General features: G+C 38.1%; 1 protein-coding gene across 1 annotated transcript in view; it reads right to left on the bottom strand.

Annotated features, from left to right (window-relative positions):
- Positions 1 to 194: 194 nt before the first annotated feature.
- The window catches only part of LOC119728884 (carbonic anhydrase-related protein 10-like), a 32222-nt gene continuing 16975 nt past the window's right edge, over positions 195 to 15441 (bottom strand). The window contains exons 5-9 of the mRNA XM_038201319.1: positions 13022 to 13114; positions 7427 to 7499; positions 4953 to 5107; positions 3280 to 3466; positions 195 to 2932 (exon numbers count right to left, since the gene is read on the bottom strand). Of these exons, the coding sequence (XP_038057247.1) occupies positions 2916 to 2932; positions 3280 to 3466; positions 4953 to 5107; positions 7427 to 7499; positions 13022 to 13114 (525 nt within the window). The 3' untranslated portion in view covers positions 195 to 2915. The remainder of the gene's footprint in view (positions 2933 to 3279; positions 3467 to 4952; positions 5108 to 7426; positions 7500 to 13021; positions 13115 to 15441) is intronic.

Genomic DNA, 15441 nt, shown 5'->3' with positions numbered 1-15441 from the left:
CCCCCCCCCCAAGCCAAATCCTGGGTGCGCCACTGTTTACATTGAGAGTTTAAATGGTAGATTTGCACTCATATTCCGTGCAAATTGCATCAGCAAATAATTTCACACAATTATTCAGAGTCCTAATTCGAAAACAATTAGTGACATTAATTTTGTTACAGTTTTTATGCAAAGCAAATATACCCTTTGCCTCATTTTCCTTCAAATTCGTTTGTTCTCCTTTATTTTCAGAAAGGTTTGGAACAGCAGTCCACAAATTTTTCATGACTAAATTAACTATCATATTCTCACGAAACTGTTTCATGTCTGATTTTTTAAGAAAATCCCTTCATAAAACAGGATAGCATTTACTCATTCACTCACTGTTTCATGTACAGGATCTACATCCATTGTAAAATTCTTTAAAAAAAATCTAATTTAAAGAAACTACACTTAGCTAGTCTAAATAGTTAAGCTCGCCTCTAATATTAATTCAGCAAATTCAGTATACATATAAACATGAAATAGCCGCTAATCTTAAACCATTATATTGATGCATAGAAAATTATTGCGCGGAGAACATGATGATGTCATACAAATATAAACAATTTCACATCTTTTATCCTCGGCTGAAATAAACTATGTATGTATATTCTACAATATTTATTCTACAACATGACATTAACTTTAATAGCACATCAGTAAAACTTAATAGAAACTCTATTTCGTGCTTCCAGTTTAACACATTCAAATCAGGGAAACTTTTCAAGTTTTATTGCTAAAATTCTGGAAACAAAAGTACTTTATTTTAGGTTTTACAATGTTAGTTGTCATACAAAACCAAAGCCACAGTCAAAGCAGTAAAGGGAAATTAGTTGAATACATGTTCTTTGACAAAATGAAATATTTATAAAATCACTTCCTTTATTTTACAGTTTTTTTTTTATACATCTACACAATTTTGATTCAAACAAAATAAATATGTCCATCGTCAATGCATTTCTGCACAATCTGGTGTGGTCACGGGTCCAAGTTCAGAGCTACGCATGCGTGGCTTCAAACTGATAAATTCCAGAATTTAAACCACTCCTCCTTCCTAAATACATGTACATTGTACATCCCATCATTACATACTTCTGTATCTGAAGTTGTCATGTACTTAATTTTCCCACCAGAATTCCTGGAGTAAGTATTGAAGATTCCATGCTGTAACAAATACAGTCATTTCGGATCTTTCAAGTAATACTAAATCGTTACACCTTGTCCGATGCATCATCATTGTTCCTTTTCTAATCATTAACTATACCATAACGGTACTTTGTACACACGGACCCCTGTTGTTACTTGATTGTACACTTAACAAGATTACATCATCTGTAATTTATTTTTTAATTGGATGGGAATTGCCGCCATTGGACTCAAGAAATTACGGTTAGTTTACCAGTATCAGTTTGGGCAGTTGCGCTCTTATGCGTCTAAATTACAACTTGATTGATACAGAGATTTATGTTTTATGTTGAAATTAACGATGTGTGATTCAGAGAGAATCCCACCCCCACCCCTCTTCACCCACATCTCTGTAGAATACGTACACCCATGAAACTATATGAAAAAAATGACCCATGCATGTGCAACCCCAGTGTATGCTTTCACTTATTACAGTGAAAAATGACACACCAACTGATTTTTATATCTGGATGGGGGTGGGGCGGAGGGGCTGTATCTGTATACCCATCCTCCACCGCCCCCCTCACATAAAGGCTACAGAGGCGTTACCTAAAGCCTGCCCCTCCTCTCATATTGTCTCTTTCATTCTTGAGAAACAACACAACATCCCAAAATATTTACCTGAGCACAAATTTGGACGATTTGTACAGCCCATAATATTTAACACCTTAATTTGCACAGTTCACAGTATTGCATATTGCCGTACGCGGTAGGCATCCATCCCTTAATCTCCCCACAATTAATTTGTCTGGCCCAGGCATCACATTCTAAAATGACCTTGAGCAACACGGTGAGGGAAAACACAGCTCCTTGACTTCCCATCTGCTTGAATTAAACTTGGCAATCTCCGCAGAGATAATGGAGAAATCAGGGATAGATGGGGATGAAGTTTCAAGACGAACAGATAATGAAGATGATGATGTAGAGGTTTATTTGCAGATGGATGGAGCGATGAGAAATAAAGGTGGATATTGAGTTGAGAGGGTTCAACGAAGGAGCAGTAAATTTGCTGCTCAAGAATAGGCAGTTATCAAGCAGAAAAAAAATCTTATTTACAAAGGAAAGTGTGGTGAAGATCGTTTGACATTTACATGCCTAGTTTTTGACTGGCCAGTGGTAAGGTTGCAGTACAGTTTTACACAATTGTCATTTATTTTTACAAATGCATAAAACATCACCTTACCATCGCGGTCAACAATTTTCGTTAGTTTAGTTTTACATAATTATAAAGCGTTTTCAAACACGGTATGTACAATTTTACCAGCTTTTCAAATACTACTTTAAAATTTACAACCAAATCGATATATTACAAAAGGGGACAAAATATCGTTGCAATAACAACCAACAATTACCTTGAAGAAAAAAAATAATTATAACCCTGTTAAATATTTGTAACCCTGTAAATATCAAATTAATAAATAATATAATTTCAACTGACAACTTAAAATTAAGCCTTTAGATTGCATGCAAATGTACTTACCATCTTAATGTAAGTCTTGACGTTGCATGTTTCTTATAATTTTAAGATAACTTAATCAGTAAGATATTTGAGCTATTTTCGAAGTCAGCCTGTAATCAAATTTTAACATATAAAATATATCTCGAAAAAAATCTAAAAATCAAACAAAATACTGTTCATAAACAGAATATCTAGAATTCTCCTTTTCTGTAGTCAGTTTGGTGTTTCTTCACTGGTCGTCATTTCTTGGTCAAGGGGTTGTGCTTACTGCATGAGAAATAATAAAAGATTCGACATCGTTACTTAGTTCAATATATATGCTTTCTTTATTGTTTCGGCCGGGTAATGAATAATAAATGGGATGGAAGGAGTTCCATACCTCGACATCACTTGACACCCTGTGCACAAACCCTATGAGACTGGTCTGAAAATCTTTAAGTGTTTTCTCAGTTAGTGCTTCAAAAGTTTCCCTGCTAAATTTGACTTTTTTAGGACGTGTTATCGCTTTCTGATGACTGATAGGTCACGGCAGGGAAAAATTAGTGATGTCCATGTATGGAATTCTTCCCAATGAGATAAGTATTTTTTCTTATGTATTTGAATAATTGTCTTACCTTTATATTTGATCTGTCTTCTCGATTGCGGACAGGCCTTATCGAATTCTGGGTCTTCTACTCGCTTGGCAATGTTCGTTCTGATCGCTCTCCGTCCGAGGAGCTGAATCGGTCGGAAAGTATTCTGAAACGGCCTGAAGCTATCGTCGTCCTGAAAATCTCTGACCAACTCTCGCAAACTATTCAGCTGAAAATAAAAATTGGTGTTCATCGTATTAATAACCCTTTTATTCGGATTGCATGACCAAAACAATTGCCCAGTTTCCATTTGAAGTCTTTTCTGGTTAATTATTTTACACAAAGTTCTATTGGTCAGAATATCTGCCCAAATTTTAGACCGCAACACATGATTGGCTATGAAAAGTCTACATCAAAACGTCCGGAGCAGACGACACCTTGAAAATATGCGGGAAATTCCATTCGTCGAAAGTTTTGTGCGTGCGCGTCAAAATTTGCATAACAAAAGACATACCATGACACACTTCTACGCTTGATCTTCAAAGAGACGGCGACATTTTGTTGAGCGGATCCGTCATGTTTGATCATTAGGGAGGTTTCGCAAGCGAACGGATACGCTTACACTTACGTTTAGCTATCCGTATCCGTTTTTTACTTACGTGTAGCGAGCGAGATATGCATGTCGTCTGCACGTATGAGTCATACGCCACTCACTATCCGCTAAACGTGCAGACGACACGCATATCTCGCTCGCTACACGTAAGTAGAAAACGGATACGGATAGCTAAAAGTAAGTGTAAGTGTATCCATTCGCTTGCGAAACCTCCCTATTGTGTTCTTTGACACAACGAACGGTGGATATTTAAGAGTTATAAAACTGTACATGCACTGTTACTGGATATATTTGTACAAGAACAGGTAGTGGAGTTACTTTAGGCAAAAAGCAAGAAACAGATTGTTGTGACCCCGTAAAACTGGACGAAGAAATGAAGCAACTTGAACGGACTCCATTTTCAAATTGTGCTTGGTTGCGGAAGGAATTTCAACAGTGTTCTGTACAGGCGATACCACACCGGCAACGGTGGAGACCGCAAGTTCGCCAAGATGCTTGCAGGCCCATGAGTGCCGGTGTTTTATTCGTGGTTGGTTTCCCTGGAATTTTACAGCGGTCATTTCAGAGGATTAAGACTTCATTGACTGGATAGTAGTAGCCTACGACAGGATCATTATGAATGTAAGTACCGGTAGACCTTTACAGTGTTGCACATTGGCATCTTTCATCATTTCTACGTATATAAAACTCGAACGTTAAAGGCCTTTTTCTCGGTATTTTATCTTGTTGGCATGTCCATACGTAATTTTAAACAGCCATTACTTGTCAACGGAATGTCCGATTAAAGTGCAAGAAATAGTATCGTAAGGAGAATACCCGCAAACCCCAATTCGACCTCTGTCCAGTTCTGTCTCGTTTTAGCTGCAGAACGCCTCACATAAAGCTTTCTATTCGTGGACTACCTATTGTAAAATAATTACAAGACCTGTAAGAACCTAAATTTACTGTGGATACAACTTATAACCATATGGGCCTACCCATTTCAGTAGTCATCATCCTAAAACAGTTCGAAATTTGTTTAGACCAAAGTGCAACCTCACCCGGACACTACAGGGTGTGACAAGTAAAAGCTTGTTTGGGGTGTTTATTTTTGTATACTTACCTGATACCTGCTGATTCGTAATGGTTTATTCATAATAATCCACGTGACTGTCTCGAAGCACCCTGGTATCGTGAGTGAGCCCTCATACGTCAGGTATTCAAATGTCCTGGGAAATAGCTGCTTGACGTTGAAATTCGTAACATTCACTTCGTCACCTGGGGAGACGGCACAAAAATGATAGTCTTGCTGAATGTTGTGACTGAAATTAATTGAGCGCAGGTGGCCTTAAGTGAAAGACCGTGCTTACATGTCATATTAATGCCTTCAATCAAGTTCAGGGTTTGCAAATATTTGAACAGTCCGTTATGTTTCCCTGAAGGGTGCCATAATTAGTAGTACAATATCCTTGGGGTAAAATACAGAATTTATGATTTTAACAATTTGGCAGGCGCCATAATAGGTACATAATAAGTATCGATACTTGATTTTGTTAAAGGGCACTCGACCTGTGTTATTTTAGTTTAAATCGTGGGTAGTATGTGCATAAACGAAATCATTTGAAGAATGGATCATAGTGGCCCTTCTTTTAAGTGCGCCCTCTTGTGGCCTGTCTCTCTTTTTGCCACCTTGGATTTGTCTGAACTACTAATAAACCGCATATTATTTGTCACTTGATAATTAATATAATAATCTTCATTTACTCATGTAGTCTATTAAATTAATGAGCAGACCAGTGTGACGTGGACCGATGTTACTTTTCACGATAATGTTTCTCCAGGATGTTTTTCACATGTTTTCCCCTCAGCCTGCATGTGAATATTTGTATTTGTTTTCAAAACATTGCATCGATCCTTGAATATAATTTTTCAGTCGAATTTAATCATGAGAGAACTCAGTGACTGACAAAAGTAAACAATCAGTGATTTTCCTCGTTGTGCACATCCCTTGATAATCCACGCGCCAGTACACGCCCAACCTTGACTTGCTAATGAAATACTCCTCCAAAAACATAAACACCACGCGTGAACATCTCTAAGCCTTCAGGGAGGATGGCATCTTCACACCGTCTTAATTTCCATCTCACCTGGAGACTCCATATTTTACAGCTTGTAAGCAAAACCTCTTTTGGCCACGCATTGGGAGGTGAATGCCCACTCATCCGACAAGACATATTCCAAATTACGTGCTCGCTTCGGCCCGTAAGGATCGGCGTAAATATTGTGCTGTATATAGTTGCTCCTATGGTTCAGGCTTCATTGGGGCCGGTGGATTATTTTGTTTGGATTTAGGAGTCTATGAGATATTGACTCAATTGAATGATATTTATTATTCTCTTGATGTTAGCTGTGTATGAATGCTGGATTGTCCCCTTTCTGTAGAATTTACTAATAACTGAACTTAAAGTTATTTAAATTTAGGATCCTCTTGACTGGGGCCCCATTGAGACCACAGTTTTAAAATATTCACTGTATAATGACAATACGTTTGTACTGTTGTCATTAATATTTAATACCATAATACGAAAATTGAAAATTCAACTTCGTGCATTTGGCCATTGGGCCAACCCATCCTAAAGTCTTGTTACCTTGACTCCGTTTTGAAAATTCCATGGTTAATTGGTGTGTAATTTTCGTCAGCTTTCATTCGCTTCCTAAATATGATAATTCCAGTATATGCGAGAGGTGAGCTTTCATTGGTGCAGATATCTGTTCGCCATGGTATTTTTTCTGCATGGTTCCCTTGTTCCCTGATTGGGTTTACCAACAGCCATTCTGGTAACTTGTTAGTTTCCCCGTCACGTACAGTAACCGACCATTATACATCACGCCTCATTACCCCTACATCTTATCCCTTCCCACCCGTAGCAAAACTCATCAACCGTTAATGTTTCTTATGACAACCTCCCACTTTATCGAATATATTTTTTCCTTCTACAACCCCACCCCTCATCCAAGCTAATTTTCTTGTACACTGAGAACTGTGGGAATATTGGTCAGGCAAAGCGAAGAAATCGACCCGCTCGGTTTCGGATCGAAGCAACACGGAAGACACCGCCATGAAAGGGCCGCCATTGCACTGCGCTGGTTTAATTTAAACATCATCGAGGCTCATGATGTTATTCATTGAATGACTCAAAATCCATTCCTTGAATTTTAAGACATAATTTTTGATCTGTTCGAATCTCTTTAAATTTATTCTCGAATGTGAACTCCACTCGTTGGTTTATGTCCTGAGGTTATTATATTATCAAAACGCATTTTATTTTAAAGTTTCGGCTGTTCAATTTAGCAATTATATTATTTACCTTTTACTTTACTGTTGCTGTATAAATAGCCTAAGTGTCCTCGGTTTGTTTATCAAAACGTTGGTAAATTTTATTTTAAAAGGCTTTTGTGGATGAATGCACCTATTTAGTGATATAACACGTCGTGTACAGACAAAAATTCAGATAAAACGAACATCTTGATTGGAAACTGCCCAAACAACAATTTAAAAAGAATTGTCATTTTGAAGACCACAAAACATTGTTTTACCTCTGTAGACGATGTCTTTTACAACATCGATTGCCGTTAACTTGCTGAGACCTCGACTCGTTTCATTCCAAGGCTGTTAAAGGAAAAACAGAAAACCAATTATCATTAAACGAAAAGTGCTTGATTCAAAATCCCTGAACCTAACCCAGTACATGTATGTGTAAGGAAATTAAAAATGTTCGCGCCACACATTCCACCAGCCATCATAACTAACATTTTCCATAATTATTTTCTGGACCCATCTTTAAATTTTGTCCTTGGGCCTCCATCTCCCGTACCGAGTTCCTAAATTGACGCTCTCTCATGCATGGATGATAAAAAATGCACATCCCGATTGATCGTTGTAATTGCAAATGGCAGACGAATCACACACTGTCCTTCCCTGGTATTTTTGTCGATTAAGTCGATAACTGCTTTTCCATTCAAGCCTCTGTTTTGTATATATCGGGACAACATTTTAATGGTTTATACGGCTGTAGCTTCTCTGAAATTTCTAAATTGTGATTCAATATGTGTTTGTTTATGAGCCAGAAATTGTGGTATTTATTGGCGGGGATTGCGAACTGGTGATGGACATATCCCAAGGAATTCTGAGTTCATCGTTCGCTTGAATTTTGCTTTCCCGTCTCAATAAACAGCATCTCCAAAGTGTATCTGTAATATCCACTATTATAACACAGCCGGTACTGAACCTTCAGCGCTATTGACTTTATAGGTACGGGAATTAAGACAGCAATGCACCATCTTGCTGGCAATGTATAAGATGCAGTCCCTAGTGACGGGAAACAGTAAATAATTCTCCTCGAAGCTAATATGAATTCCATGCGATCCCCACGACACTCGCTTCGCATCAGCGACAAGGGCCCAATTAGTCGACCGTAAATCGTCGCGGTCTGTCTGTTACGACGAGCATCCCCTGCCCGCTCGTCATGAACTTTATGACTTGCGTTCGAAAATGAGGAGACACCAAGGGGTCGTAGTGGAGGACGTAAAATGGGAGGATTAAAAAATGGATGTCTCTGTGGTTGTCATGGTTGCGGAAAGGTTTACAAACTGTGAAGAAAATGAACATTTTGTGGTGAATCCACATTCATAACTAAACAACAGAATAGAAACAATGATAATTGAAAGGTGCGTGCACTTTTTATCCATGAAGGGGTTTTCCAACTTAAAGATCTCCATCCATCATGAGGCAATGCAACCTCATCTTAAGTGAGCAAACCCAGTCAGAAAAGAAGCACGTCAAAGCGAGCGTGCATCCTTCAGTTTTGAGCAGGGGAAAAAAACGCTTAGTAGAATTTTTTATTTGCTTGGTAAAAAAAAAAAATCACCAGTGAAAAGCCGCTAAACAAACAAAAAGGAGATCCATGGAATTGGTACTTGGTCTTAAGTGCACCAACTCTTACCGCCAAAATATAAGATGTTTTGGTTTTAAGAAACACGTTAACGGTGTAGTTTCTTTGTCTACACCGTACACCGTTTCTTTGTCTACACCGCACTCAGGAACATTAACAAATCTCCTTGGATTTTCACAGATCAAATATTTACTTTGCAGCCTTGTAAGTAACGGTGCGTGCTATGTAAACAGCGAAGGTTGTAACTGATACAACCCCTCCTCTCCATGTTGTATGAGAATTTAATTGATTGGTATCACAGCTAATTAAATTTTAAAAAGCACTTATCGAACATTCCCTATTAACGAAGTGTTTCTGGGTTTGTTTTAAGCACTGTGGCCCATTAAGGGATTAGTTTTCTCCACTGTTTGTACAAAGTGCATAAATGGGAGGAATAAGTGCAAATGCCTACGTCATGAAATCATTTGGTAGTAAAGTAATTCTTTGGGGGCTGCGCTCTTATCCCTGTTGTGTTGTTGATTATCAGTACAGAATAAGTTTGATGTATGGTTATTCTCCCACCTTGAATAAAGACCCATTTTAGACTGCATACAATTAATGACGGTAAGTCTGATATCCAGGCTTTCGTTATATAGCCTACTGTATATTGAGACATATTATATCGGTATACACTTGCCTTTCTCCTAATTAAATGAACTGAGATTCCTCTTATTGCATCCATGGATGATTTAGTGTATGTTTGTGTATGTGCGTTCAGCTACATCTCGCTCTGCTCATTATTCACAAAAGATGGGCACGTGTGTTTCTTCAAGACATGCATCCTTGGCTCTTCGCCCTGGTAATTTGACTTCATCCATGTCGCAGATGTTTACACGACGAAGCGTGCTTGACCCAGATTCGACCGTGATACCCTACGTCACTCCTGACAAGAAGGTCCTTATAACCAGGATGCCTTTCCCTCCCGGTCTCCCAAGACAACAAGACACAGAAATGTCAGGGAAGAGAGGACGCAGAATCTAAGAAACACTCGAAAGACGGTGAGCATCCTCTCCGCTCAGGCGTGATGAAGATGCCGCATAACAAACCTATCCGATTTGTTTGCAGTAAATACTCATGATCAACCGGAGTAGACCGTCTGTCATCATCCTCAAGACAATTCAGACGTGACCTTCAGTTTCCTAAACACACATCTTCAAGGAGATTGCCGTAAACGCCTCCTCCTTCATAGCAACGCATCTGTAAGACTCAATGGAGCGGAGAGGATGGCATTTGCTGGAACATCCCATACAATATCTCGCCTGAATGCACGTTAATTGATTCTGGTCGTGTAACATTTCCTTATTTCACACCCTCGTGACCAGTCAATAGTTGTAACCATCTCAGGAGATGAGGAAGATACTGCATGGCCCAGTGCATTGACAAATCACCTGCGTGAATCAGTAGGATGTACTGTTTTCATTCTCTGCACTGTGATTTCACCTACAAAAGTGCAAAACCGTAATTTGAGCTTGCACATTTGTCATCCACCAATGACCCATGCAAATCATACACCTTACGATTTGTGACAAATAGTGAAAAATGAAGTTTCTGGTCTATTAAAATCGGCAATTGACTTTACCCTCTGATTAACACAGTCTATTTATGCATCATTTATGCAGTTATGAACAGTGTCTGAACCTGAACCATGACCCATACAAATCATACACCTTACGATTTGTGACAAAAAGTGAAAAATGAAGTTTTGTGTATTAAAATCGGCAATCAACTTTACCCTCTGATTAACACACGAGTATAGGTCTACTTATGCATCATTTATGCAGTTATGAACAGTGTCTGAACCTGAAGTTCTGGTCTACGGATTTGTCACTAACATCCCATCGACATTATAAAATATTCACCCTTTTTAGTAAAATATTCATTTACAGGGAACCAGCAGGACTCTCCTCATGTCATTAAACAGATGTTCTTTTATTAGGCATTGTAAACGATGTTCATTTATATTGTAATTCCTTGCTATGCCGTGCCGTGAATGTCGGCCCTAAAATTACAGTAATTTGTTTCCAATCTCTCGAGTGCATTTCCAATTTAAAACATAATTTATTTTAACCAATAGGCTAGTACTGTTTGAATACGCAACCTTTAGAAATATAGGCTAATTTTTAAAAACTATTATCTCAAGAGACAAACACATATTCACTGTGACCACTTCACTCAGCGTGTTTTCATTTTACAGTAATTTAAGTGCATGTATGATTGTTCTAGATTACCAGTGTAGTGTGAAACTTGGACTCCGTGAAATATGTTTATTTGGTTGTATTGCGCATGGCTATGAAGATAATTAGGACAGCGGCGGGTCACATGTGAGGGTTAAAGTAAAAGAGACTGGATTTCCATAGGAATTGAAATAGTATACGACACCATAATAGTTTACAGACAGTGAAAACAATTATTTCAGGCGATAGTTTCATCATTGTAGATGTAAAGCTGCAATACGTACGAGGTATAATTAGTTCCTTCTATAACTTCTCTAATTGAGTGGCAGACTTAACACATATTGACCGCGATGACCACTCTCGCTTTTGTCAAGGTAGCAGAGCATTAATTGTGTCCGGTTCAATGCATTGATTTTGGTTTTGAAAAGTCTTTGCCCTCTGTCGGGAAATCAGAAGTACATGAACTCTAGACTCGCCACAGTTTCTGGTTGAGCAATAATTAGTCAAGTTGTAATTTATCTGCACGAGATTTGCGTATTTTTGTTGTTTATATTGATTAGACTATTTTGGAATTTAGTCAGAGCCCAGACGAATACAACTCCTTGCGGAATCCTGACTTCCCTTCATATCATTTGTACCAGTTCAAGTCCAAAACAAAACAAAAGAGAGAAAACAGTCCGTTCTATTTTTAATTTCACGTTTGTGTCTTTCTTTGTAGCTGCCACCTCGATTAGGCGTTGTCATTGACAAATTTCCTATAAAAAAACAAAACAGGAATAAAACCTTCAGATTTACATCTTTAATTTGATAGTTCACTACACTTTTGAAACTCTCCCCCAAATTTATAGCGGGTATAATGAAGGCGAGATCTCCGGGCAAGGTAAACACGTACAGAATTCCCACGACACCGTTCAATAGATAGCGCCCTGCGTCCAGCGCAGGCAGAACTGTGAAATCGAGAAGACGGGTAAAAATGTCATAATTCGTCCGGTGGATTGTTCGCAATTGGGATCACGTTTCCCTGTCGGCAGTAACGGGATCTAGAACCCATTGACTGAAGGGAGATTAATTTCAAACGAATGACACCCTGGGATTATTGCGTCACCCTAGATGTGGACTGGGAAATAATTTACAAGGAACTGGTAACCTTTTATCGCGCACATCACCGTCTTCGGTGAATAAGCCTTAAAGGAAGCTCTTATTTTAAGTAAACTTGCTATTTTAAGGAAATGCCTTTTAGATTTTTTTTTAAGAACCTGACATTATAAAATATCTCAAATTACTATCGGCATCATCATCAACCCAATGGAGAACAATAACAAGTTCAGTAAATTTAACCTTTATTCCCATGGGTTTTAAGACGGTTCTTTTACCGAGTACAGATTTCACCGGAGGTGTACTTTTCATCGATTTTATTTTACAGGGAACATTAATAAAGAAATTGCACTCCATCAAATGCATGACATTTATGAGTTTGACATTTCGTCGGTGCTTGTTGGACACCAGTCAATCGAACTGCACTTTCCTGCGTTGATTCCACGACACTTTATATTATGATCCGAATCTTAACACCGATATGCAACAGCTATAGACCTGCGATTTTTAAATTTAATAAAAAAAATTCGAAATCCAATTTTGAAAATCGGGAAATGTGCCTCCGGGGTCTTAATCGAGTTTCGTGTGCGAAGATCTGGCATGTCCGGATTTTCACAAGTTCACTGCATTTGAGGTTGATGGGAAATAACCAATGTTGTATAAGTTAACATTTCCCTATCCCTGTTCCCTATTCTAGCTATGAAACATGGTAAATGTGTTAACTCATCTCAGTAAGCTCTACACAGAACTTCCAGGAAATCTAATGGGCACAACACTTTTCAAAAAGTTCTAAATTATATAACTATGTGCTAATATGTTCTCTATTTTTGTTGAAAGTATAATAGTCAAATTATGACGAATCATGATTTCCCTTTGAAATTTGGTATACTCAAAGTCTGTCATAGTTAAAAACTACAATCAACGATACTTACTAAAACGAAAATTCCCAGCTTGACGAGTCCCTGAACCGATTCTTCCGCCCTGGCGTAAGAAGTGTATCTCTCGTTGTAAAACGTAAGTTGTACCTAGAGTAGGAACAACACCAAGAAATTAATTGTAACTCTGAAATCAACAGAGCATGGGTAAAGGGAAATAGCCCTTGCTGGTGGGTCTATAAGGTTCCCTATTTAATGACACTTTGGGCAGCCATATTGGCAAAAATATTATGATAAAGTAATTTGACAATAAATCATTAAATTAAAGATAAAAAAATAAGTTATTAACCTGGGGCAATAGATTAAAACTTAAAGAAAAAAATCATAAAGATTTCACCACGATTGTAATGTCTTGTTTGTTTTTTCAGAGGCGGTTTCCAATGCATGGGTTCTAGGGTATGTCTTTATTAACAAGAATGCATTCTCTATACCGAAACGCATAAATTATTGAGACATACATATATACCACTCGATTCAAAACGTGTTTGTTAATTAAACGTGTTTTTCATTGGTATTGATAGAAATTTCCAGTAGCCTGATAGACAAATATTTAGAGACGACCAAGTCAGCATGACACATCGTAATCAATAAACATTGGAACGATGATGACACCTTTCTTATTACCAACGTCAGAACAAATAAGTTTTCTAATTACAGTAGATGACAATCGCGCATTGATGTTTGCTGTATAATTAAAAGAGAACTCTGCAATGTTTGCTCCAAGTTGTCAAATAAACAGGCAAATTGACTCAGTAAATTGGGTAGCCTGTGTCAATATTACACCAAAGGAAACACGCCAACCAATAACCATTATACGGCCAAATTTATCATAAGATTAATGAAAAACTTGCTTTCATTTTATCGACATTCTTGGAAAAATATAACATCCCTTGCCTGCTCACCAGAAAATTACATAATTTAAGGTCAACTTGATGTTAACTAAATATTAGGTCAATTCTCCAACATAATTAATAAAAGATGTTTTCGATAGCTATTTGTGTTTGCACTTTTGTGGACCTTTTTAGTAATTTTTTTTAATGAGAATTTCCCATCACAAGGCCCTATTTAAGGGAAATCTAAGGAAAAGAAAAAATACTTCAAGTAGAAAGATAAGCATATTGACGTTACGCTTGAACTGGGACAGATTATAATCACTTTGAAACTAGGATATATAGCAGTTCCAGAGTGAGGCAGTGCATACCTGGGAAGAAATGGACGAATACTTCCCAGATGCAAAGTGATTTCAAAGGCATCTGTCCTTTCAGAAAAACTGACCCCAGCATGTCATCAAATGCCAGCCTTTTTCAGTATTCATTCCATGAATCATGCCTTTCAAACCTCTCTCATTATTCAGGCCCGACCTTAAATTTCCTTTGAACTGGATCGTAAGCATCACCACCACCGGAGCCCTCGGTATTTACAAAGTGCTTCTGCGCTCTGAAATTAACCCTCCGCAACTCATTTCCGCAAGTGTTGGCTTTCAAATATCCGCACATCTTCAAAACAGAGGCTGAATTCTTGATGTGTTGGCCGGAGATTTTTCCTAATCCTGAAAGCCAATTTGTCATATTTTCTTTTCATCCCGCGTGCTGTTTGCATTTCATGTTTTTCCTGATTTCCCAGATGAATCCTAACGCCTTCGCAAGGATGCGTGGTTTCCTTCAAGAACACGATTTGCCTCCCCAATGGATCTGATCTGTTCCTTTAACACCTCCTCAGTTTCCTTAATACTCATCAATAATGGCTACTTTTGCCGTTTTGGTCTCCATGTTCACCTCGTGTTTAATGGTCAGTATATCATGCTCCCTTCATTCATCCAAAAGGCTGAGATTCCTCAACAAGAACAAGCAGTAATCAAATATCAAAACCGGTTTGTCAAAGGATGACTTTGTGGTAGGTATATTCAATTCATCCACGTGTTCATAATTTTAGACAAATTTAGAGCCAAATTAAACTTAACTTCATTCGTTTTCCATTCAGACAAATAGAACAAAATTATCGCAGCCGAATAGGTATATACCATTATCTTAAATATAAACCTTTATTCCCACCCTATATACTACTGATTCCTTGATTCCACATGGCTGAAAAACTAGAGCAAATTGAAATGTATTGGTGGAGGCGAAAAAGTACATGTACATTCGGTTTACTTGTATATTTGGTTCCTCTCTATATCCGATTCCACGTGTTTCCTCGCATTTTATTCACCAATTTGTACAATCTCTTTCCCTCTAAAAATCATGACACCTCACGCCATCTCCCTTTTGTTCCCGTGCACGTCGCGCGATAAAATGGGTTAATTCGGCCTGGGATGAGGTGCGCGTCCACGTTCCACCGACCATTTAGCACGCGCATCCCATCTCTCACGTCTCACGAACTCTCGCAGGAATTTCACGAGATTATATTGCACCGCAGAG

This window comes from Patiria miniata, unplaced genomic scaffold (genome assembly GCF_015706575.1).
Source record: "Patiria miniata isolate m_02_andy unplaced genomic scaffold, ASM1570657v1 HiC_scaffold_20, whole genome shotgun sequence".
Lineage (NCBI taxonomy): Eukaryota > Metazoa > Echinodermata > Asteroidea > Valvatida > Asterinidae > Patiria > Patiria miniata.
This window is presented reverse-complemented; position numbering and strand designations above follow the sequence as displayed.